This window comes from Capricornis sumatraensis, chromosome 11, assembly GCF_032405125.1.
Source record: "Capricornis sumatraensis isolate serow.1 chromosome 11, serow.2, whole genome shotgun sequence".
NCBI lineage: Eukaryota > Metazoa > Chordata > Mammalia > Artiodactyla > Bovidae > Capricornis > Capricornis sumatraensis.
This window is the reverse complement of record NC_091079.1, coordinates 83,753,668-83,780,785: the sequence shown is the minus strand read 5'-3', so window position 1 is coordinate 83,780,785 and position 27,118 is coordinate 83,753,668. Positions and strand designations below refer to the sequence as shown.

At 35.1% G+C, this 27,118-nt stretch overlaps 1 protein-coding gene across 2 annotated transcripts in view; it reads left to right on the top strand.

Annotated features, from left to right (window-relative positions):
• The window catches only part of VPS13B (vacuolar protein sorting 13 homolog B), a 779,806-nt gene that overhangs the window by 332,317 nt on the left and 420,371 nt on the right, over positions 1-27,118 (top strand). For both annotated transcript variants that reach the window (XM_068984062.1, XM_068984063.1), the window contains exons 21-22: positions 6,234-6,361; positions 22,491-22,725. In XM_068984062.1, the coding sequence (XP_068840163.1) occupies positions 6,234-6,361; positions 22,491-22,725 (363 nt within the window). The remainder of the gene's footprint in view (positions 1-6,233; positions 6,362-22,490; positions 22,726-27,118) is intronic.

The window sequence follows — 27,118 nt, the reverse complement described above, 5'->3', positions numbered from 1 at the left end:
AATCCTTAGTATCATTAAGTAACCTTGTTATGATGAGAATCTTGAACTTCAGGAACATAAACCATTTGCTATCAAATGTCATTATTTGGTGCCATTGTTCTAGACATACTATAGGATATTCAGAGTTACCATTTAACCATTGATACCATTACTTAAATCCTCAAAATAAGAACAGAGGTTTTGGACATACATTGTTACCAGGTTCCAGTTCAGCCATGAGAAGGTAAAAGGATGTTCTGATGTAAATCATTGACTGACATACAGAGGCAAAAAATATAGACATTTACTTCTGTGGCTTGGAGTTTCAGGCTTTATGCTTTTTCAGCCAATTTTATCTAGCTGGTGTTAGATTAATAAATATATACATAAAGATCCTTTCTCATTGAAAGAGTAAGAATAGTGGGGAGGGGCAGGCAGAATATATCTTTGAAGTCCAACTATTAACCACTGCATTTATTGCTGTACAGTATTACTGTGCTCTTCTGCTTCCTTTGGAGAAACAAATACTGAAACTTTTGCATTATACCATGAAGAATTAAATATATTATACAGAATTATGTCAGAATTCTATGAGATTATAGAGGAAGGGCCAAATCTAATTTGGGGAATTCAGTGACTGTTTCTCAGGAAATGATGTTTAAGGTAGAACTAAAACATTGTGAATAAAAAAGAAAAGTCACTTTGTTTCAGATCTGGTAATCTTCAAGTTTTTTCTATATCTTCTGTATCTTGTCTCATATCAGTTAATTTTTAATTATTATTCTCTATATTTAAAGTAATTTAATGAACTTATTACACAGTGCAGCATTTAACATGAGTAGTATTCTTGACTTTAGATGTACTTATTATTAACTTCTGACGTTAGATTAGTCCCCAGCATGTAGTAGATGTTACAGACATTTTGGTTAAATAAAGTATGGTTCAAAATTGGCAGTATTATAGAGTATGCCTGTGCTACCTGTAAAATGTACATAATTACAGAAAAAATTATCTTTTGAAAATGCAAGCTTGTCTTCCTGTTCTGTTGTGTTTTAGATAATATGATGGATTGAAAATTAGTGTATCTAAAATAGGAGCTTTTACACTTCTAATAGCCTGATCATTCTACTTAAAGAGATTTTTAAACTGATTATATTTTTCATAGCTTTTTGGAAAACACTTTTAAGCCACATAGAGATTTCAACACCTTGTATAACTGCTTAAATCATAATATCAGCAAATACAGCTTTTGGTGTGTAGTGACTTGAAATATCACTTAACAGTCAGGTAATGATGTCCAATCTGCTTGATAATATTAACATTTATTAGATGGTTTTATTTTCAAATTGTAATAACATTATTTATACAACACTAATATTCTCTGACACTTTTCTACTGTTTCCCCGTCTATTTCCCATGAAGTGATGGGACCAGATGCCATGATCTTCGTTTTCTGAATGTTGAGCTTTAAGCCAACTTTTTTGCTCTCCTCTTTCACTTTCATCAAGAGGCTTTTTAGTTCCTCTTTACTTTCTGCCATAAGGGTGGTGTCATCTGCATATCTGAGGTGATTGATATTTCTCCTGGCAATCTTGATTCCAGCTTGTGTTTCTTCCAGTCCAGCGTTTCTCATGATGTATTCTGCATAGAAATTAAATAAGCAGGGTGACAATATACAGCCTTGACATACTCCTTTTCCTATTTGGAACCAGTCTGTTGTTCCATGTCCAGTTCTAACTGTTGCTTCCTGACCTGCATACAGATTTCTCAAGAGGCAGGTCAGGTGGTCTGGTATTCCCATCGCTTTCAGAATTTTCTACAGATTGCAGCCATGAAATTAACAGATGCTTACTCCTTGGAAGAAAAGTTATGACCAACCTAGACAGTATATTCAAAAGCAGAGACATTACTTTGCCGACTAAGGTCTGTCTAGTCAAGGCTATGGTTTTTCCTGTGGTCATGTATGGATGTGAGAGTTGGACTGTGAAGAAGGCTGAGCACTGAAGAATTGATGCTTTTGAACTGTGGTGTTGGAGAAGACTCTTGAGAGTCCCTTGGACTGCAAGGACATCCAACCAGTCCATTCTGAAGGAGATCGACCCTGGGATTTCTTTGGAAGGAATGATGCTGAAGCTGAAGCTCCAGTACTTTGGCCACCTCGTGCGAAGAGCTGACTCATTGGAAAAGACTCTGATGCTGGGTGGGATTAGGGGCAGGAGAAGGGGAGGACAGAGGATGAGATGGCTGGATGGCATCACAGACTCAATGGACATGAGTGTGAGTGAACTCCTGGAGATGGTGATGGACAGGGAGGCTTGGCATGCTGCGATTCATGGGGTTGCAAAGAGTCGGACACGACTGAGCGACTGAACTGAACTGAATATTCTCTATCAGTAGATTTAAAAAATTTGACCATAAGCAGCTTTTGTGGAAACCTTTGGTATCCATGGTTTCAAGGAGTTTTAAAATTTGGCCTGCATTTTTAAAAATTATTTATATTTTTAGAATTTATTTTCTTAGAGCAGTTTTAGGCTCGCATTTAAATTGAGGGGAAGGTTCAGAGATTTCTCACGTATCTACTGCCCCACACATGTGTAGTCTCCCTCATTATCAAAAACCCCACCAAAGTGGTATGTTGTTACACTTGATGCATTTATACTGATACATCATTATTATCCAAAATCCTTATTGCTCAATAGGGATCACTCATGGTGTAATATATTCTTCTGTTTGAACAAATGTATAGCAACATATATCCTCTAATATAGTGATATACAGAGTAATTTCAATGTCCCCAAAATTCTTTGCTCTGCCTGTTCGCTCTTCTCTCCTTAACTTCTGTGCTAATGTTTTTATTATTTCCATAGTTATGCTTTTTCCAGATTGTCACATAGTTGGAAGCATTCAGTATGTAGCCTTTTCAGATGGGCTTCTTTCACTTAGAAATATGTATTTAAATTTACTCCATGTGTTTTTATGGTTCATTTCTATTAATGAATAATAATCCATTTTCTAAGTGTACCACAGTTTATCTAGCAGCTCACTTTCTAAAGGACATCTTGGTTGCTTCCAGGTTTTGATAGTTATGAATAAAGCTTCTGTAAACTTCTGTGTGCATGTTTGGATATGGTTGGTCTACATGTAATTTATTTAAATTGGCAGAGTTCTACAATAAGTTTATGTCGCCATATTCTTCTCATACCTGCTAAGATATGAAAGAATAACTGTAAGGTCCAGGTGAGTTGATTAAATTAAGGTGTATTTTATTTTAAAATGGGGCTTCCCTGGTAACTCAGGTGCTAAAGAATCCACTTGCCATGTGGGAGGACCCCGGTTTAATTCCTGGCTTGGGAAGATCTCCTGGGGAAAGGTTAGGTTACCCACTCTAGCATTCTTGGGCTTCCCTTGTGGCTCAGATGGTAAAGAATCCATCTGCAATGCAGGAGACCTCGGTTCTGACCCTGAGTTGGGAAGATCCCCTGAAGGAGGGCATGGCAACCCACTCCAATATTCTTGCCTGGAGAATCTCATTAACAGAGGAGCCTGGCAGGCTACAGTCCATGGGGTCGCAAAGAGTCGGACATGACTTACTCTTGTAAAACATTAATTCTGAAATATACAGTAAAAAGTTAAAAACCTCCTTCCCTCATACAATTCCATTTTACTGTCTTCACTGGTAACCTCTGTGAAGGGTTTGTATTTTACCTCTCTGTAGTTCTGTGTTAATGAGATAAATAAACACATGCTCAACCTCACATACTCTTTTAAAAACATATGGATTAAACTATAGAAATGCATATATTTTTATATCACAGTGTATCAAAAATATGATTTCTGTCATAAGTTGAACTGTTCCTCATTTTTAAATGATTGAATTATAATCCTTATCACAAGTATTCCAAAGTAAATTCAGCCATATCTTTTTTGATGAATAGATTAATTGCTTACCATTTTCTTCCTCTCCTTTCTCCTCCTTCCTTCTCTCCCTTTTTTTCACTATCTCAAATAATACTGCTGATACTAAACATTTTTCAAATTATTGATATGATCTCACATGTCATATGTTTTAGTATTTCTGTAGCATAGGTTTTTAGAAATGGAATTACTTTGTAGAAAAACTTGCATGTTTAAATATCCTGTCTTGTAATTTCACTCTGCAAGCTATCCTTATAGTCCCAGTATATGAAACATTCTAACAAAGGGCTTCAACAATGTCAGATGTTTTTAAAAATACAAATTAACTGCTTAAAATGTTTGCCAACATGACAGTTGGAAAGAATATCTGATTGTTGCCTTAATTTTTATTTTATTATTAGGAAAGTTGATCATATCTTAGTAAGGTTTTTGGCCAAATTATGTTTTATATGAATTATTTGTTCATATTTTTTCCATTTTTTGTTGTTTATCCATATGACACTTTGATATCTTCATTTGAATTTGTAATGGAAATCTTAGCCTGATAGGTATAAAACTGTATTTCCTTTTCCTCTCCCCTCTAGTGCCATTCTTCCAGGTGATCAAATATAAAACCTTGGAGTTATCCTTGCTTTACTTTTCTCTCTTATTGTAATTTTAATCCATCAGTAGATTTGTTGGCTGCATCTTTGAAAACAATACAGAAATTCCCCATTCTTGTTAGCTCTATTGCTACTACCACCTCTCACAGCTTGTCTTCTTGTTTTAATATTTATGTAGACCGTTGTCTACATAGTAGCCAGAAAAATTCTCTCAAAATATGTCCATTAATTTCAAGACTGTTTAGAGTCATATCCTGTCTCCCTCAAAATAAAACCCAACCTCCTTACCATGGCCTGTGTAAGCCCTGTATGATTTGGTCCCTATTGGTACTTCTGACCTCATCTCTTGCTTCTCTCATTCTTACTCTGTTCTAACCATCCTCGCTTTTGTGTGGTTTCTTGAAAATCCTAAGTACACTCCCATCTTGGTGCTTTGCAGTGTTGTTCCCGTCTGCCTAGAATGCTCTAACTCTATGGATCTCTCTCCAACTGTTTTTTTTTTACAAACATTTTTTGAATGTTTCTAATGTGTATAATGTGGTAGGCTATAGTATTATTAGTATGAGAATAAAAGGTTTATGTTCCATGCCCTTAAGATACTTTGAATCTACTATAAATGCAAATATGTGAACCAAATAGAGGGGAAAGGGAAAGTAGATAATAGCACTTGTCATTCTCATAGTGATGAAGTGGTAGCACTTACTTTGTAGACTGTCCAATGATTATCAAATTTAGCTTAGTAAAAGTCTTGAAAACCAAGATCTGAGTCATTTATTTTATGGTATTTAAAATAGCACCCTATCAATTATATGTATGCAGTACATAAAAATGTAACATATATATAGACATGTCCACATATATTGTTATAAATTATTATTTGATTTCTGAAATTTTCATTATAAGAACTATTGAAGTTCTCTAAGTTCCTTGATTTAGATGAAGAAAATTATTGTAACATCTACCTGGCTTTTATGTGATCAGTTCTTTTGAAAGTGAAAATGAAAGTGTTAGTTGCTCAGTCGTGTCCAAATCTTTGTGACCCCCATGGACTATAGCCCATCAGGCTCCTCTCTTCATGGAATTCTCCAGACAAGAATACTGTAGTGGGGTAGCCATTCCCTTTTCCAGGGAATCTGCCCAACCCAGGGATCAAACCTGGGTCTCCTGCATTGCAGGCAGATTCTTCACTGTCTGAGCCACTGAGGAAGCCCAGTGCTTCTTTTGCTTACTATCAAAACCAGTGTTTTAAGTAGAGAGATACTATGAGTAAGCTTTTATTCTCAGGAAAATTCACATTTGGGAAGACACATTTTCTATTAATTCTGGATGAAGGAAGTTCAGTTTTCTATTTCGATAAGATTTTTATTTATGTTTTAACTTCATACTGAGAAATGAACAGATTGTTAGGTTATAATTAAGTAAACTTTCACAATGTAAACACATCCATGTATTCAAAATAGAGCATTACTTTTACTCCATAAACCAACATCCCAGTCATCAATCTCTGAAAAACAGTCATTTTCACTCTCTTAACTATTAACAGATTTTGTTTTTTTGATTTGGAATAATTGTAAAAATGAGTAATTCTTTCAGTAAATATGATCTAATATATTTTATAATCATATATTTTTAAATTTTAAACACAGGAAGAAGTAATAGTGGAAATATTTTCTGTATATTTTTGTGAAACTTACTGGTACATTTCTATTAAATCATCCTACCTGTTCTTATTCTTAGAATCCAGACCATTGTCAGTTCCTGTGAAAGCTGTGCTGACCGTAACTGAAGGCTGTAGAAGTCCTGAAGAAAGAATGAAAGAGTTTATTGGAGTAGTATGGAATGCAGTTAAGAGTCTAACACTGCAGGTAAAATGAAAATTAGAAATACCATGGTTTAATTTCTCTGTTGCCATTTAATTTTCAGTGTTTTCTCTCAGACATAAATCACAGCAGGATCCTCTATGATCCACCTCCCAGAATTCTGGAAATAAAAGCAAAAATAAACAAATGGGATCTAATTAAAATTAAAAGCTTCTGCACAACAAAGGAAAATATATGCAAGGTGAAAAGACAGCTTTCTGAATGGGAGAAAATAATAGCAAATGAAGCAACTGACAAACAACTAATCTCAAAAATATACAAGCTACTTATGCAGCTCAATTCCAGAAAAATAAACGACCCAATCAAAAAAATGGGCCAAAGAACTAAATAGACATTTCTCCAAAGAAGACATACGGATGGCTAACAAACACATGAAAAGATGCTCAACATCACTCATTATCAGAGAAATGCAAATCAAAACCACAATGAGGTACCACTTCACACCAGTCAGAATGGCTGCGATCCAAAAATCTACAAGCAATAAATGCTGGAGAGGGTGTGGAGAAAAGGGAACCCTCCTACACTGTTGGTGGGAATGCAAACTAGTACAGCCACTATGGAGAACAGTGTGGAGATTCCTTAAAAAATTGCAAATAGAACTACCTTATGACCCAGCAATCCCACTGCTGGGCATACACACTGAGGAAACCAGAATTGAAAGAGACACATGTACCCCAATGTTCATTGCAGCACTGTTTATAATAGCCAGGACATGGAAACAACCTAGATGTCCATCAGCAGATGAATGGATAAGAAAGCTTTGGTACATGTACACAATGGAGTATTACTCAGCCGTTAAAAAGAATTCATTTGAATCAGTTCTGATGAGATGGATGAAACTGGAGCCGATTATACAGAGTGAAGTAAGCCAGAAAGAAAAACACCAATACAGTATACTAACACATATATATGGAATTTAGAAAGATGGCAATGACGACCCTGTATGCAAGACAGGAAAAAAGACACAGCTGTGTATAACGGACTTTTGGACTCAGAGGGAGAGGGAGAGGGTGGGATGATTTGGGAGAATGGCATTCTATCATGTATACTATCATGTAAGAATTGAATCGCCAGTCTATGTCTGACGCAGGATACAGCATGCTTGGGGCTGGTGCATGGGGATGACCCACAGAGATGTTATGGGGAGGGAGGTGGGAGGGGGTTTCATGTTTGGGAACACATGTAAGAATTAAAGATTTTAAAATTTAAAAAAAAAAAAGAAAAAATAATAATTTTCAGTGTTTTTAAGATCAATAAAAATTTTCTCATTGGTGACACTCATGTATACAACCTCACTTTCACAATTTAAATAAAAATTATTGGTGCTCTTTGTAGATTAATAACAATGATATGAAACACATATGCTCTTCCTGATAAAGTTACAAAATTATGCAAATTTTGAAATGTTATTTGAATTTTTAAAAATTCATTTTTTGTTTCTTTTAAGCATTATTTGAAATATTTTAAATAGTCAATATACCAGTAGCATACATATTTCAGTACTGAAATAAAAGCTTAAATTGAATTAAAAGGATTACCTAATTATTTTTCCTAGCTACATATTAAATATGAAAATATTAATTATAACTATTGTTACTAAATTTTCTTACCACTTTTTACTTTTAAATGTACAGAATTTAATTTTACTGAATTACACATCTTCCAGATCATGTTTTAACTGATAGAAATACACAGTTAAATCCTTACCTCCATTTAATAGGAACTGGGTAAGGGTACCACAACCATTTTTAAGTTTTCATATAGACTATTTTTTCTTGAGATAAGATATGACAGATTGATAACAGAGGCATCTTTATAGAATTTTATGTGTACCAGACAGTAATATCTAAGTTTTGGGACCTTCCACTTCTGTTTGAGATGTTGACAATTGCAGAAGAATATTGCTCCCACCTTATGAACAAGAAAGAGCAAGGTAGATCTGCAAAATTATACCAGGATGCTTCACCCACATAAACTGGAAGATAATACATATGTGCAGTTCTTAGCTGCTCGGTTTGTGGTAATTTGTTATGCTGTGTAGAAAAGTGATCCAAACATCTATGTCTAGCTATAATACAGTTTAATAAGTATAATGAAAACTTTTAAAATCACTTTTTAGAAATAACATCTAAAAACATATCCAATTCCTTGGTATTAGTATGTAACCATGATTAATTCACATGATGACCCTTGAATGACATGGATTTGAATAGCACAGGTCCATTTATACATGAATTTTTTTTTTTTTGATACTTCAGTACTTCGTGATCTGTGGTTGGTTAAACCCGTGGATTCAGAACAGTGAATACAAAGGGTAGACTGTAAAGTTATATATGGAGTTTCTGCTGCGAGGGGTCAGTGCTGTCCTAGGGTCTACTGTATTTAAAGTACTATTTAATACAAGAGCCGGTGACCTGCGTTTTGGCAATCTATTACAGCCTCTCTTTTTTGAGCATGAAACTTACATAAAATTAAGAGAAGAGGGGGAGAGAGAAAGTATGTTTTCTTATTCTTTTGTTGTTGTTTTAACTCTCAGCTGAAAGGGAAAATGACTTTGTCCACAGGTATCAGCTGTGTCCTACAATCTCTGCCAGCATGAGGCCTTATGCTATTAATATTATCCTAGTGACTCATTTTGTTGACTTACTTGTATTCCTCTCTAGTGGTTCCTCTGATGCATTGATGGCATCAGATGAGACAGGAAGGTGAGACTCCATGAATGCAGGAGATATTGAGTGCCTTTACATTGACTTCCCTGGTGGCTCAGATGGTAAAGCATCTGCTTACAATGTGGGAGACTAGGTTTCAGTCCCTGGATTGGGAAGATCTCCTTGAGAAGGAAACGGCAACCAACTCCATTGTTCTTGCCTAGAAAATCCCATGGACGGAGAAGCCTGGTAGACTACAGTCCGTGGGGTTGCAAAGAGTCGGACATGACTGAGAGACTTCACTTACATTGATTGAGATTGATTATAGAAGCAGAAAATAGACAGTACTCCTAAGATGTTGCTGAATGTTTATAGTCAATGTTACTTTCTTTAGTCTATAGTAAAAGACTGTATCCTTACGTTCTCTTTCATTGTATATCACCCTGTCCTTGTATTAACATTTAACCATGGCGCATGATAGAGCAAACTAGACTAGGTGTGGTTTTGCTTCTGATGACTATATTTATTCACTTAACTATATGTAGCTTTTCTTATGATAAAATCTTTAATCTCAGGGGAGATACATTGCTGATGGGAATGAGGGAGATACCTGGGCAGTTGTATCTCAGTTTTATTCATTTTTTCTGAAGTTGGTCAACCTCAATCTATTCTTAGCTTACTCTGTGGTCACAAGAAAATAAACTTAAGTTTTTTATTTCTTCTCTTTCTGTATAATGCCTTACTAACCGTTCTGTGCTCCTCTAATTTTACTGATTGATTTAACACATTATTTCTACTATTTAAATGACCTATGAAATCTATGCTTTTTTCCCTGATGAGTAATACCCATCATCTGTTTATGTGTTATTTTGTAATCTTCTGAGAAGAGTAATCTGTGGTACATTTTGTTGTTGTTCAGTTGCTAAGTTGTATACAACTCTTTGTGTCTCTAGGACCTGTAGCATGCCAGGCTTCTCTGTCTTTCACTGTCTCTTGGAGTTTGCTCACATTCATGTGCATTGAGTCAGTGATGCCATCCACCACTGCATCCCCTGTCTTACCCTCCTCCTCTTGCGTTCGTTTAATCTTTCCCATTAGGGTCTTTTCCTATGAGTCGGCTCTTTGCGTCAGGTGGCCAAAGTTTTGGGACTTCAGCTTCAGCATCAGTCCTTCCAATGAACATTCAAGGTTGAGTTTCTTTAGGATTGACTGGTTTGATCTTCTTGTTGTCTAAGGGACTGTCAAGAGTCTTTAGCAACAGAATTCGAAAGCATCAGTTTTTCGGCATTCAGCCTTCTTTATGGTCCACCTCTCGCATCTGTACATGACTACTGGGAAAAAACATAGTTTTGATTACTATGGACCTTTGTTAGCAAAGTGATGTCTCTGCTTTTTAATATGCTGTCTATTTGTCAACGCTTTTCTTCCAAAGAGTAAGCATCATTTAATTTTTTGTCTGCAGTCACCATCGACTGATTTTGGAGCCCAAGAAAATAAAATCTGTCACTGTTTCCACTTTTTCTCTATCTATTTGCCCTGAAGTAATGGGGCCAGATGCCATAGTCTTAGTTTTTTGAATGTTGAGTTTTAAGCCAGCTTTTTTACTCTCCTCTTTGACCTTCATCAAAAGGCTCTTAAGATCCTCTTCACTATCTGCTATTAGGTGGTATCATCTGCATGTCTGAGGTTATTGATACTTCTCCCAGCAATCTTGATTCCAGCCTGGCATTCACATGATGTACTCTGCATATAAGTTAAATAAGCACGGTGACAGTACATAGGCTTGACATACTCCTTACCTAATTTTTGAATGAGTCTGTTGTTCCACTTCCGATTCTAACTATTGCATTTGGCCTGCATACAGGATTCTCAGAAGACATATAAGGTGGTCTGTTATTCCCATCTATTTAAGAATTTTCCACAGTTTATTGTGTGGTAGTCAGTAAATGTAAATACTGAAGTGATTAGTAACTTAAGATGAGTAACTAATTTGAGCACACATATTTCTACTATAATTTATATATATATATATAACAGTGAACTTATTTAATTATAGCACCATATGAGGTTCTAAATTATAGTATGATGCAAATAATACTTCATGTAAAAAAGGAATAATCCTAATATTATTAGATCTCTTTCTAGCATTTTATCTTTCATATCATGTTTTTCTTTAGCACCGTACCTTAAGTCCTTTGTACTCAGGAGTTAGTTGTATTTTGATTTCATTAAACTGGGACTAAAAACTATGGTTAGAAAGGTATGTTTTTTAGTTTCTTTTCTGAGACTCAGTGTATAATAGGTTTTCAAGGCCGTCTCTTAATATTTTACTTCTTGTTTTTTAAAATTTTTTTAAATGATGAAAGTATAAGAACACATTTATAGGAGACTTGGAAAATACAGAACAAGATTACATACAGTTCCACTATATATTACAATTTTTTAGTAGGTAAATTAAGACTTTATATGGAATTTCAATATCAAACTGTCAAAAATTAATAGGATGAATATTCAGAGAAGTAGAATGATATTGTAGACCTGAAAAGCAGTGTGATACAATTCAAAATAATTCAGATTTATATAATTTTAACACCATAGTAAGACATAAATTCTCTTCAAGTTCCCATAGACTGTAAATTAGTTTAGTTCAGTTCAGTTTCTCAGTCGTGTTCGACTCTTTGCGACCCCATGAATTGCAGCTCGCCAGCTTCCCTGTCCATCACCAACTCCTGGAGTTCACTCAGACTCACGTCCATCGAGTCAGTGATGCCATCCAGCCATCTCATCCTCTGTCGTCCCCTTCTCCTCCTGCTCCCAATTCCTCCCAGCATCAGAGTCTCTTACAATGAGTCAACTGTTCGCATGAGGTGGCCAAAGTACTGGAGTTTCAGCTTTAGCATCATTCCTTCCAAAGAAATCCCAGGCCTGATTTCCTTCAGAATGGACGGGTCAGATCTCCTTGCAGTCCAAGGGACTCTCAAGAGTCTTCTCCAACACCACAGTTCAAAAGCATCAATTCTTTGGCACTCAGCTTTCTTCACAGTCCAACTCTCACATCCACACAGGACCACTGGAAAAACCATAGCCTTGACTAGACGGACCTTTGTTTGCAAAATAATGTTTCTGCTTTGAATATGCTGTCTAGGTTGGTCGTCACTTTTCTTCCAAGGAGGAAGCGTCTTTTAATTTCATGGCTGCAGTCACCATCTGCAGTGATTTTGGAGCCCCAAAAAATAAAGTCTGACACTTTTTCCACTGTTTCCCCATCTATTTCCCATGAAGTGATGGGACCAGATGCCATGATCTTCGTTTTCTGAATGTTGAGCTTTAAGCCAACTTTTTCACTCTCCATTGTCACTTTCAACAAGAGGTTTTTTCCTCCTCTTCACTTTCTGCCATAAGGGTGGTGTCATCTGCATATCTGAGGTTATTGATATTTCTCCTGAGAATCTTGATTCTAGCTTGTGCTTCTTCCAGCCCAGCGTTTCTCATGATGTACTCTGCATATAAGTTAAATAAGCAAGTTGAACGGTTCTATGAAGACCTACAAGACCTTGTAGAACTAACACCCAAAAAGATGTCCTTTTCATTATAGGGGACTGGAATGCAAAAGTAGGAAGTCAAGAAACACCTGGAATAACAGGCAAATTTGGCCTTAGAATGGAATGAAGCAGGGCAAAGACTAATAGTGTTTTGCCAAGAAAATGCACTGGCCATAGCAAACACCTTTTTCCAACAACACAAGAGAAGACTCTACACATGGACATCACCAGATGGTCAACACCAAAATCAGATTGATTATAGTCTTTGCAGCCAAAGATGGAGAAGCTCTATACAGTCAACAAAAACAAGACCAGGAGCTGACTGTGGCTCAGATCATGAACTCCTTATTGCCAAATTCAGACTTAAATTGAAGAAAGTAGGGAAAACCCGCTAGACCATTCAGGTATGACCTAAATCAAATCCCTTATGATTCTACAGTGGAAGTGAGAAATAGATTTAAGGGCCTAGATCTGATAGATAGAGTGCCTGATGAACTATGGAATGAGGTTCATGACATTGTACAGGAGACAGTGATCAAGACCATCCCCATGGAAAAGAAATGCAAAAAAGCAAAATGGCTGTCTGAGGAGGCCTTACAAATAGCTGTGACAAGAAGAGAAGCAAAAAGCAAAGGGGAAAAGGAAAGATACAAGCATCTGAATGCAGAGTTCCAAAAAATAGCACGGAGAGATAAGAACGCCTTCCTCAGTGATCAATGCAAAGAAATAGAGGAAAAGAACAGAATGGGAAAGACTAGAGATCTCTTCAAGAAATTTAGAGATACCAAGGGAACATTTCATGCAAAGATGGGCTCGATAAAGGACAGAAATGGTATGGAGCTAACAGAAGCCGAAGATATTAAGAAGAGGTGACAAGAATACATAGAAGAACTGTACAAAAAAGATCTTCATAACCCAGATAATCATGATGGTGTGACCACTCACCTAGAGCCAGACATCCTGGAGTGTGAAGTCAAGTGGGCCTTGGAAAGCATCACTACGCATAAAGCTAGTGGAGGTGATGGCATTCCAGTTGAGCTGTTTCAAATCCTGAAAGATGATGCTGTGAAAGTGCTGCACTCAATATGCCAGCAAATTTGGAAAACTCAGCAGTGGCCACAGGACTGGAAAAGGTCAGTTTTTATTCCAATCCCAAAGAAAGGCAATGCCAAGAATTCTCAAACTACCGCACAATTGCACTCATCTCACACGCTAATAAAGTAATGCTCAAAATTCTCCAAGCCAGGATTCAGCAATACATGAACCGTGAACTTCCAGATGTTCAAGCCGGTTTTAGAAAAGGCAGAGGAACCGGAGATCAAATTGCCAACATCCGCTGGATCATGGAAAAAGCAAGAGAGTTCCAGAAAAACATCTATTTCTGCTTTCTTGACTATGCCAAAGCCTTCAACTGTGTGGATCACAATAAACTGTGGAAAATTCTGAAAGAGATGGGAATACCAGACCATCTGACCTGCCTCTTGAGAAACCTATATGCAGGTCAGGAAGCAACAGTTAGAATTGGACATAGAACAACCGACTGGTTCCAAATAGGAAAAGGAGTATGTCAAGGCTCTAAATTAGGAGACACTGAAAACATATCCAGGGGCATAAAACAAACTGCAAAAGTTTTGTAGTCTAAAGGTTTTTAAATTACACAGTCTGTTCTCTTTTCACCATCAGATAATGTTAAATAGCAATACAAACATTTTTAAATAACCTTCGTATTTTCTAGTGCAATGTGACATTTACCGAGAGATCTTGGACTTAGCCATCGAAACCCTCTATAAAGTTAGACTGAAAAAAACACCTAGGGTGATTGCAGATAAGAAAGATACAGTATTATTAAGTAAAGTAGATATTTTATTAAAATTCCATAAAATTTTTTGCTGGTGTCCCTTTTATTTGTTTTTAATGCTATTCAAAACTCCATATTATATTTAATTGCATCAAGCAACTTCAGCTGCATGCAGCAAATTCTGTTAAATTCTCTTTTTCATTTCTATTATGACATATTTTCTAATTTTCCTTGTTATGCCTTCTTAGGTACACCCGTCACTTAAAAATGGACACTTAAAACATGGGATTTTGTTTAAAGTATCTTTAATATTAATTTCTCATTTTGATATTGATTTCTCTCAACTTTTGATATCTATCCTAATAGAAAAAATTTGTTCCATTTCGACTCTTAACTGCAACTTTCTCTTCCTGGCAACACAACTCCTTTGTTTTTGCTCAATTTTCCTTCTCTATTCTAGTGAGAATGCTTTGATACCAAAATAAGCTTATATTGTAATCATTTCTTATGTATGAAATATATATATGCAGTATGTTTGTATATAAATAAAAGTTTAATGTAGTGGGACTTAGGTTTCCTTTTAAAATTAGGTACTTTGTACTTTTTTCAGAAATGGCACTAGAGTTGATGAACAGGTGTAACATTATTTGAGGATTAGCTCCAAGGCCCTATTGCTCTTTAATATGTCCTCCTTTACTTTTTGAGAAAAAAAGTACATAGTTAAAAAAGTACATACATAGTTTGTGATAAACATTGTATTTCTAAAAATTTCTTGTTGCATATAAGTATTTATTTAACATTCAGAGGCATGTTACCATTTTAGTACCCCAGTATAAGGTTATTTAATTTTTTAAACATCTAGTTGCCTAGTAATACATTATAGAATGTTTTCTTTCCCTCCATTTATTATTCTTTCATTCATTATCACATTCAGCACTCAATTTTATTATATATTATGATAGATCCTGAGTAGACAAAAGAAGTATAGTAGTTCTCTTGGTCTAGCAGGGAAAAGACAAATATCCATTGTATTGAAGCATCTTGTGGGGCGTGTCTCTTAGACAGATCCCTTATAGAACTCTTGCCATCCAAAAGAGACGTGGAGTTTTCAGGGTTAATGTCATCTATTGAAAGGATATCTAGGGCATGCTCTGCCAGGTTTGTGATGAATTTGAATACTATCTCAGATTAATATTTATTGATCTTTAGAATTAGATGAGATAATAGCATTCTCCAGATTATAATAGTGATAAAAATTGTATAGCTGTTTGAGGTTTAATTTGGTCCTAAATATTATTTCATGATGATATAAGTAATTGTAATAACGATAACCTCATCCTCTCTTAGCCATTCCACTAGAAAACCGTTGGCTTCTCTGGTGACTCCGAGAGTAAAGAATCTGCCTGCAGTGCAGGAGACCTGGGGTCATCCCTGGGTTGGGAAGATGAAAGGAATGGCAACCCACTCCAGTATTCTTGCCTGGAGAATTCTATGGACAGGGAAGCTGGCAGGGTATGATCCATGGGTTCACAAAGATTAGGTCATGTCTAGCGAGCGACTCATACTATAGAAAGGTGGACTAGTTTAGTGTATCCTTTTCTGATCCCATTTTGATAAGTTATTGTAAAGGGTGCTTAAAAAGGTAGTATTAGGGTTACCTGATTATTTGATGGCTCTAAGAAAATCTTCCAGGTAAAATTCCAAGTGTAAGAAATCTTTATAAAATTTGTAAGCCATTAAGTAGATACATGGACATGAACTTGGGTGAGTTTCGGAATGGTGAGGGACAGGGAGGCCTGGTGTGTTGCAGTCCACGGAGTCGAAAAGCGTCATCCAAGACTGGGCAACTGAATGACAAAAAGTATATACATGCAAGCTTCACAACGTAAGATATTCTGGAAAACATACTCCTCTTCCCAGGATGAAGTTACGGGAACTGGATTTATTTTGCTACTTCAAACAATGAAAAAAGAAATGGGCAAATTTTATTGAACAGTGGTTTCAAAACACTAGACAATAAGAAAAGTTAGACAGCAAACCCTGAGAGACCTAAGGTAAAAATCACCAGAGACCAGTGACTTATGCACTTGGAGAATAAAAGGAGGGAATCTAATTGGTGTTCCAGCTTCTGGTTTGGGTAGATAGCGATGCGATTATATGATAGGAGCAGCATCCTTTCAGGTCAGTGGCAAATTGAGAGTTTGACTTTACATGTGTATTTGAAATGTGTATGAGATATCCAGTTATCTCTTACACTGAATATTCATAATTGAGTTTAAGGAAGAGATCCACCATATAAATATAATTTTAGAAATCATCTACAGATGGTTAAAACTAGGAGAATTAAAAAAAGTATGGTAAGTTGAAAGAGGAATGGGCCAAGTGAATACCATTTCTAAAGTAGTCAGTAGAAGAGAAAGTCTCCTTGAAGAAAACCCTAAACGAAAGATCAGAAATGTTGGAGGAAAGGTCAGAGAGTTCAAGGAGCCATTGTCAACAGCACCAGATTCTTAATGTTAGCTGTGGGCTTTACTTTGCATATTTGCAATATGAAATGGTTAAATTAAGTAATGTTTAAGGTATTCACTATTCTCATGTTCTTATATGATTCTTTTAGTTCTTAGGCTTGTTTCGTAATGATGCAGTGCCTTCATTAGCTTTACAAACAGTGAACTTAATCTGGTGTGTCATTCTGGATTAGTTACAAGTAAAGATACTGATGTTTCTCTTTTTCTCTTTTGTTTTTGATTTTGGCTAAATACATGTATACCATTTACCTTCTTAACCATGTTTAAGTGTACAGTTTAGTCTGATCTTCCTTGTTGACTAAGCTTTTTGTGTATAAATTAACATTTAATTAAAGGAGTACTAAATGATTTACAGTTTGTATAGATTATTTTGAAAATGATCAAGGCACCTTTCTTACCTCACTCCTAGTCCCAGTCCTGTCTTATACATACCATATACTTAGACATTTTCAACTGTATGTATATTCTGAAAAAGTTCAGAATAAAGCTAGATTCTGATTCAGTGATAAAAATTTAGGCCCTAAAACTGAGTTTTTAAAAGAGTTGTGTCCACTCTCCAAGACGTTTTATGAGCCAAATATAAAAAAGAAAACCCTGAAGTTGTCATCAGATTAAACAAAACACCATAACTTAAAGTCATCAAAGGATTATTCTTTTAATGGAAGTTTGAACAAGTAAATGTGCTTGAAATCAGTTTCTGGAAAGTTGATTTTGGAGCCAAAGTTGGTATTTGCTAAGTTCATGTACTTTATTATTTTAGAAAGATGTACATTGGATTAAGACATCAACAGTATTTATGATAACCTATTTATTTTTCAATGGGAAAAAATTTCATACTTTATTATAATTCAATTGTTTTATAGTACTAAATGTAGTCTTGAACAGTTTTTAAAATGAACTTGGATTGGAGGGCCTTTTCAAGATAGATTAGCATAAACTCATTGTTTTTTGTAGTTTTCCTCTGTTCACCTACCAGCACAGTTTCTGTCTGTTACATTTTTTGTTCCAGAACGACATAATTGGCAATGGCATGCAGTTGACAAAATAGAAGTACTCTGGCCCAGGATTCACTAATGAAGGAGAACATTACTCTGGTGTTTGCCAAAATCAGTCTTCTTGACTTTTACATTGAAGATTGTGTTGCTGTCCTATGGCATTTCCTGGAAGTTTTGTCTAGTTTCTGACAATGGACAGCATGGTGTCATGGACACTTTATTTTCTATTTGAAAGATCCTGAGCTCTTTCTTTTGCTAATAATGTTCTATTCCTTTTAGGAGACAGCTTCCCACATTCTGTAAGATTTTAGTATGAGTGTCAAAGTCAGATAAGCTAGAACAGTTGAATTTTTTTTCTCCCATAAAGTTATATATGTATAAGAAGAGATGTATAAGTAATGTATAAGTAATCATGTTACATGATACACCTAATGTTCTCAAGTCCAGTGAACTTCCTGGCTTATCTGCAGGATTAAGTAAGAGTAGATACTAGACATATCAGTTGTCAGTCACATTAATGTTAAAAGTAATCAGTTACATTTAATGCTTAAAATTTTCATAGAAGGCTATAGTTTTATTTATAGACATTGAGAAAGTGACATCAGTTGCATGATAGTTTGTTAGAAAGAGGACATCCTTATTACAGTCTAGGAATTTTTTTCTTGTCTCCCCTTGACAAGTATTTATGAGAAAAGTATGGAGATTTATAACATTTCACTGTGGAAAGAAGATAACCAAGGTGCACTTTTGAGGTTTTTAGCTAATGTCCTGAACTGTGTATATTTAAATTTGTACTAAATAAATAGAATATTCCAAATAGTTTCATAATGCATTGTGAATTTATAGAATAGGAAAAGGTTTGGGCAATAGTTTATTTATGTTTCATAGTGCAAATATAATACTACTTATTTTGGTGGTCTCTGTATGCATAAATAGCTAAACCATAAACCAATAGCATTTTAAAATAGAAGGATTGTGAGCATCTTTTACAAATCCTTGAGAATTAATATATAGATCTGGCATGTAGTAGATACTTATTGTATGTTCATTGACTTTATTTAGCAAACATTTTGGTGACAGTTAATATGTTAACCTTTATTTCAAAGCTGATTTCCCCCCATTTACAGATGACGAAGCTGAAGTCTTGAAAAGATTAAATAGCTTGTCAAAGGTTCCACAGCTAGAGTTGAACCCATCTGGCTGACAAGTCAGTTTTATTAATCACTCTACTAGGTGTCTGTGAAATGAAATGGTGAACAACATGCATTAAACAACTATTTTAATTAACATAATTATCTGGTGCTAATAAAAATAATTTTGTTCCCTTCTTTAACAATTATTTAGTACCTCTTTCATACTAGGTGCAGTACTGTGTACTGAGACTAGCATGAACAGAATAGGCACAGTGTCTGACATTATAGATTATATGCTCTAGTGAAAATTATGTAAGGCTATTACTATTTTTAAATGCTGGAACTATGTCCTTTCTCTATAGTCCTGACTTCGAGCTCAGTAAATGGTGACTGTTAAAGAATTCATGAATAAAAGAAAGAAAAAGTGAATGAAAATACAAACTGCATAGTTTCTTCATTCTTATTTTTTATTTGAAACTGTGTCCTGAGGAGTAAATACATTCATTCAGAGAACATTTTATTCTGTATAAATTTTCTAAATACAATTATCACTAGATTTTCAAGTTTTGAAGAAAGGAATACATTTGGGAAATAGTATTATTTTAAAGGGCAGAAAATATGGTATAACATTGTAAAGCATTTATATAAAGTTAGTCTATATGATGGACAGTTTGCTAATTAAAATGCTTTTTAGGTTAATGCATAAATGAAGCCTGTCTTAGTTTCTTCTTTTTAACTGAGTTGTGATCACAGTTGTAGAGGGCACACATCAGAAAAATCAAAGGTTACCAAACTGTACTTGTAGAGGATGGCGGGTATACAATGGCATATATCTTCTTAAGCAGCTTGAAATTTCAGGAAAAAACAGAACTTGGAACTTCAGAAAAATTACATGATAATCATTTCACTTATTGAAATAATACCAAATAATTTCTACTTTAGTGGTTTATACTCAGGATGTGATACTTAGCTATGTAGCCCTTGACCTAATAGGAATCAAAATAGAGGTGGTTCTACTTCAAGAATTTATAATAATCCCTTCACTTTAACACATGAATGTGTTCAATATTGGCGAAAGAACATGTTGCTACCAAAACTGAAATAAGATCCTTGAAACAGAAAGGATGTTGCCATGGAAAAATGAAGTAACACTCAGTGCAGCTGTGATGCATTAATGAATAGGATATTTTTTTAAAAGATCATTTGTGTTTGGTGTGGCTCAGAGGGTCCCAACCAGATGGTTTCCATGAACATGATCTGACCCCTGGTTTGAGGACTTCTTACTGGCAGATTACTTCATTTTCTTTCCCTTGGATTGTCAGATCCTTACATTAATGCAAAATTTACTGCTGCAGATTTATATTCACTTACATAAATCACTCAACATTTTACATTAAAACCAAAATTTTAGACATACAGTTTAACAGTTATTTTAAAAGTGTAAAAAGATTTATGTGTTAGCTTTAGTATATATAATAGATGTAACATTATAACAAGTTTGAGCAATTTGGATTATATGTTTTAGTTCTTATCATTAAAAGGATCCCCACAACATATATCATTTTTTAGAAAGTTTATTTTTTAATGTTGTTATGTGTATCAGGTTAATATGCTGTTGATTTTATATGCATTTCTCAGGTTGTTTTGATTTGATTAAATAATTTATTTCTGAATTAGTAGAAACTTAGAATATATTGTGATTATGGAAATTTTGGCACAATTTAAATTTGTTTCTCAAGACATCTATGTATGAAATTGTATACAGTGACGTATTAAACTAGTTACCTCACATTGTTGAAAACATTTGTCAACATAGCATCAGTATCTAAAATAAAATGTTAAATACTGACCCATCATTATTTGAGCTTATAACCATAATTAATATAGGAGAATACGCTGTCAGTGTGCCACTCTAATTTGTGTACTTTAGCATCACTAATGCATTATGTTATATATTTGAAACAAAATGTGACATATTTGAGACAATATACACTTCTATTTCAGAAGTTATAAATGTTGTGATCTTAAGTCAGTGATGAACTACTTAACATATACATTTTAAAATCATGTAATACAAGATTAAATTCTAGAACTAAAATTTTTCATACTGTATGAACTAATGTACTTACTTTTGTAAATTTTTACTTATATTTTTCTTCACTGAATTCATTGGTTTATCCATGCACAGAAATACTGATGGAAAAATGAGTAAGTGCACTTATAAGACTGGCAAATTATTTATCATATCAAGGAATGCAGACCTGTTACATACCGTGATCTCACTAAGGAATATATTAACCCCAAGAATACGTCTGTGACTGTAGTCTTAGTTATCTTTTGTAAAATATAGTCTCTTTGTTATTTTAAATTGCTAGACTATCCAAACATTTATCAAGCAAGCAAATTTTAGTTTTTATTAGATAATAAGTTCAGGTAGTAGCTTTATATGCCAATTATTTTATAAAAATTAGCAGGTTACATTTTGTATCTTATTAAAAATAATTCAAGTATGCTAGGCAGTTGGGGCTGTTTACTAGCCAGGTACAGAATATTACCTTGTAATAGAGTCAGCTTAGACTAATAGGCTTTAACTTAAGCATACCTTTTGAATTAAGTACTCATGATGTATTCAGTTTTTTATTTGGTCTTGCTTAGTCTTACTTTAACTCTGTTGCTAAGTCGCTTCAGTCGTGTCCGACTCTGTGCGACCCCATAGACGGCAGCTTACTAGGCTCCGCCATCCCTGGGATTCTCCAGGCAAGAACACTGGAGTGGGTTGCCATTAACTCTGTTAGGGGCTGGCAACCTAAGTAAGTACACTGGGGATAAGGAAGCATAAAAATTTCACATGAAATCACAATTTAGGTAATAAATCAACATATGATAAAAGTAAGGAATAGCGCTCTGATTTTTAAGTCTCCTGAATTTTCCTCATTACTATGTTACTAACATGTTCTTTAATGTTTATCTAGAGATATAATCTGAGCATTTAAAGTATTTTTTCTTAAATTTCTATCTGTAAAATGAAGGACAAAGGGACAAATTCACATAGAAATAGATGTTTGTGGTTTTTTTATTTTTTAAAGTAAGCAGTAAAATGATAGTCAGCTCTAACGCCTTAGTTGGTGTTAACAAAATGTAATGAACTGCAAAAAAAGGAGGATTTTCTCACCTTTTTTTGCCAGCACATTTTCTAACTCAATCATGTTTCTTGGAAAGAACTGTGGAAAGGCAGCTATGTGTTCATTTCATGTCATTGTGCTCTTTTGATCAAATTTGTAGCAAGAAACAATACCTTTTCCAGCGTTTGTCGTATTCTTTAGTAAAATCAACTCATAAAGACATAAGTATGGGACATTTTCTTGTTTGGGCTTGCCTGTGTATTCTGGTAAATATATTAGGTGATTGAGATTTGTTTATTCTCAAACTTAATCTGATCCAAATATTTTTATTCTCTTTTTCTTTTCTAGCTTGAAGTACAGTCTTGTTGTGTGTTTATCCCAAATGATAGTTTGCCTTCTCCTAGTACAATTGTATCTGGTGACATTCCTGGAACAGTGAGAAGTTGGTACCATGGACAAACCAGCATGCCAGGAACACTTGTCCTCTGTCTGCCTCAAATAAAGATTGTTAGTGCTGGCCACAAGTATATGGACCCTCTCCAGGAGATTCCGTTTGTCATCCCACGACCCATCCTTGAAGAAGGTACATTTTTATTTTAAAGTCTTCCTGTGGTTATTATATTTTATACTGATATTTTTAGTTTTACCATTTTTTTTTTTTTAAATCATCCCAGTGCATCTCTAAATCAGTCTTCTCATTGAAAGAACTTAATGGAAATGAACTAAGTGATCTACAAAGTAGTTCTGAAAAGACAAATGTACAAAGTAAATGAACTAAGTGATGCTGTTTATTGATAGCCACACCTTTTATTATATGTAGATGAAGACAAGATACATATATATATTTAGACAGAGACTATCTGTCAAAGATTATATGGCATATAGTATAATCACTGAAATGCTAAGCACAAATAAAGAGAAGAAAATTGGTTTCGGATGTTTGCATTAAGCTGAACTAAGAATTATAAGTAGGTTTATTTTAATTTAAGCCACTTAACTTACGAGTAGATGTATCATAAATACAGAAATTGTATATTTATTATTTACACCATTTATATCAAGCTTGATATATTCCTAGATTACTCATTTATTTAAATAAAGTAGATAATTGTGTGATGATTAGAGCCATGGCTCTTTCTTTAATAAATACTTGATTTCTGATGTTGCAGTGTTTTCAGTTGCAGGTTCATACCCTTTTGAACTTGGATGCATTCATTTCAAACTGTGTGAACCTGGAAAAGTTTTGAGTCACAAAGTCAATAGTGTGAATCTATATTTTAATAACAAGCCTCAAATTTTTGACAGTGCTAAATAGGTCAACACCTTGTTCATATTATTAGGATGTAAGTGTCTGAATCCGGACATCGTTCAGATTACCACATACTGTTACTGAAAAGTTAGTAAAGTCTTCAATTTTTTTACTTTGACTTAAGGTTGATTTCTGTCTCCCTTTCTCTGCTGTGATTTCCATTGAAATCTAATTTTGTTAGGTTTATGTAAGCATGATTTTATCCAGAAATTAAGGTTGGTACTTAATGACGTGAATACTATTATCATAAAATCATAGAATTCTAGTAGTTAGAAGGAACTTAAGAGTTCTTGTGAAGTGCTCTTTGTCTTTATTCTTTCTCTAGCATATTGGGCATAGCTGTTATTTGCTATTCATTTTTGGTTACAGGAAATTCCTTATTATCATGATAGGTGTTATGTGTCCTATTAAGGATATGCTAGCTTCATAAAGTGAGCTGGGGAGTGCTTCCTCTTAAAAAAAAAAGTTAACTCTGGAATGATTTTTAAAAAATTGATTTGTATGTTGATTTTTGTTAAAATTCATTGCTAAAATTCACATATTATAAAATTCCTCCTTATACAGTATATAATTAGATGATTTTTAGTATATTTACAGTTTTTATGCCACCATCACCATCTAATTTTAGAGTAGTTTTATCACTGTAAAAATAACTGGTACATCATTAGCACTTAGTCCTGTACTCCCATCCTACAAGACCGCTAGGAACTGTCTTGCTATGAATTTGCTTGTTTTAGACATTTCATGATTGGAATAAAAAAACCTGTGGTCTTTTCTGACTGGCTTCTTTCACTTACCGTAAATTTCAAGGTTGATTCATGTTGTAGTATGTATGTCTTCATTCCTTTTTATAGCTGAATACAAATTCATTTTATGAATATACCACATTTATTCATTGATTATTTGATGGACATTTGTGTTGTTTCTACTTTTTAGTAATTATAAATAATGCTGCTATGATGTTTTAATTTCTATTCAATTCTATTCAATTCAGTCACTTAATTGTGTCCAACTCTTTGCAACCCCATGGAATGCAGCACGCCAGGCTTGCCTGTCCATCACCAGCTCCCGAAGCTTGCTCAAACTCATGTCCATCAAGTCCATGATGGCATCCAACTGTCTTATCCTTTGTCATCCCCTTCTCTTCCTGTGTTCATCCTTTGCCAGCATCAGGGTCTTTTCCAGTGAGTCAGTTCTTCACATCAGGTGGCCAAAGTATTGGAGTTTCAGCTTCAGCATCATTTCTTTTAGATGCATATAGTAGAATTGTTGGGTCATTTGGTAACTCTTTCCTTATCTTTGAAACTGATAAACTATTTATCAAAATGTCTGTTCCATTTTAGAACCCCACATCAGAGAATGGAGGTTCTAATTTTTTATACTGAAGTGCAGTTGATGCACAACATTAATTTATCCGTATCTGTGTCACCACTTATTATTGTTGTATTGTTACTGTTTTGTTGTTTCCAGCCATCCCAGTTGCTGTGACGTGTTATCTTGTGGTTTTGATTTTCATTTCCGTAATGTCTGATGATATTGAGCATCTTTTCATATACTTATTGGCCATTTGTAGATCTTGTTTTGTATTTTCTTCTTATATTCAAATTCTTTGCCCACTTTTCAGTTACTTTTCTCTTTATTGTTGAGTTATAAGAGTTCTTTATATATTCTGATATCAGACCCTTAATAAATACGTGACTTGCAAATATTTTCTCCCATCCTCCCAGTCTTTTCATTATCTTAATTAATTGTTTGAATTTAATTATGTAAATAAAAGTTTGCTTCCTTTATACTGTTATATATGTTCATTGTAATTCATTTATCCCCTGCTGTTTTGGAAATTATCCCTTAACTATTCTTTTTCTTTTTTTTCTTAATATTAGAAATTAGCACTCTGATTAAAGTCAATTCTAGGTCTAGAAATCTTAAGTTGCGTATTTAGTTTATTAAATTATGCATTAAATCAAGCTATTTACTGTGCTTCTGAACACACACAGGTCTGAAAATACTTTAATTCATTCATCCTATCTGGATTAATAGGCTATCATTTAAAGAATAATTGCTTGTATTTATTGTGAGTATATAATCAGGACAGGGTTTGGAACACCTACTTGGTGAAGAAAAGTGTCGCTCAGTTGTGTCCGACTCTGCAACCCCATGGACTGTAACCACCCAGTCTCCTCTGTTCATGGAACTCTCCAGGCAAGAATACTGGAGTGGATAGCCATTCTGTTTTCTGGGGCATTTTCCCTACCCAGGGATTGAACGTGGGCTTTCTGCATTGCAGGCAGGTTCTTTACTGTCTGAGCCACCAGGGAATCAAGAACCAGATAGTAACTGTTTTCAGTTCTATCCATTTCTTGGTCTTGTTACCACTTCTGAACTCTCCTTTGGCATGAAGAAACAGCCATAGACAATAAGTCAATGAATTGACATGACTGTGTATCTGTTCGGAGAAGGCATTGGCACCCCACTCCAGTACTCTTGCCTGGAAAATCCCATGGATGGAGGAGCCTGGTGGGCTGCAGTCCATGGGGTGCTGAGAGTTGGACATGACTCAGTGACTTCACTTTCACTTTTCACTTTCATGCATTGGAGAAGGAAATGGCAACCCACTCCAGTGTTCTTGCCTGGAGAATCCCAGGGATGGCGGAGCCTGGTGAGCTGCCGTCTATGGGATTGCACAGAGTCGGACACGACTGAAGTGACTTAGCAGCAGTGTATCTGTGAAGCTTTATTTACAAAATCTGATAGATTCGGTCATGGGCCGTGCTTGCTGACTCTTAAACTAGTGCCTTTCTAGACGTGTCTTCTTACAATTCAGTCCTTTATCCATGGCAGATCATTTTCCTTTTCCCTTTTTGTGATGCTATGTGGTTAGCAAACTGAATTTTACTTGTTTGAATATTTTTTTATTTCGCTAGATATATAGTTTATATATCCAGATTTATTGCTAGTTATATAATTTCTTATTATTTTAGTCTGGCCTATTAAAGATACAGAGGCTTTCATTGTAGCTCAGTTGGTAAAGAATCTGCCTGCAATGCAGGAGACTGCGTTCGATCCCTGGGTCAGGAGATTTCCTGGAGAAGGAAATGGCAACCCACTCCAGTATTCTTGCCGGGAGAATCCCATGGACAGAGGAGCCTGGCGGGCTACAGTTCATGGGGTTGCAAGAGTTGAACACAACTTAGCAACTAAACCAATTAAAGATACTGTTGTGCTGACTCTTTTGCTTTTCATTGTCCTATTGAGAGATCCACTTGCAGTTTATGTTTCCTTAAGATGTTTTGTCCTTCCTCTCTGGCTGCTTTAAGAATTTTAACAATCTTTGTGTTTTAAAGTTTTTATATTGGTGTCTATAAAAGACATAAAGATTTCTCCAAGTTTTCTGGCATGATTTATTCAGATATTCAGTTCAGTTCAGTTCAGTTGCTCAGTTGTGTCTGACTCTTTGCGACCCCATGAATCGCAGCATGCCAGGCCTCCCTGTCCATCACCAACTCCCGGAGTTCACCCAAACTCCTGTCCATCGAGTCGGTGATGCCATCCAGCCATCTCATCCTCTGTCCTCCCCTTCTCCTCATGCCCCCAATCCCTCCCAGCATCAAAGTCTTTTCCAATGAGTCAACTCTTCGCATAAGGTGGCCAAAGTATTGGAGTTTCA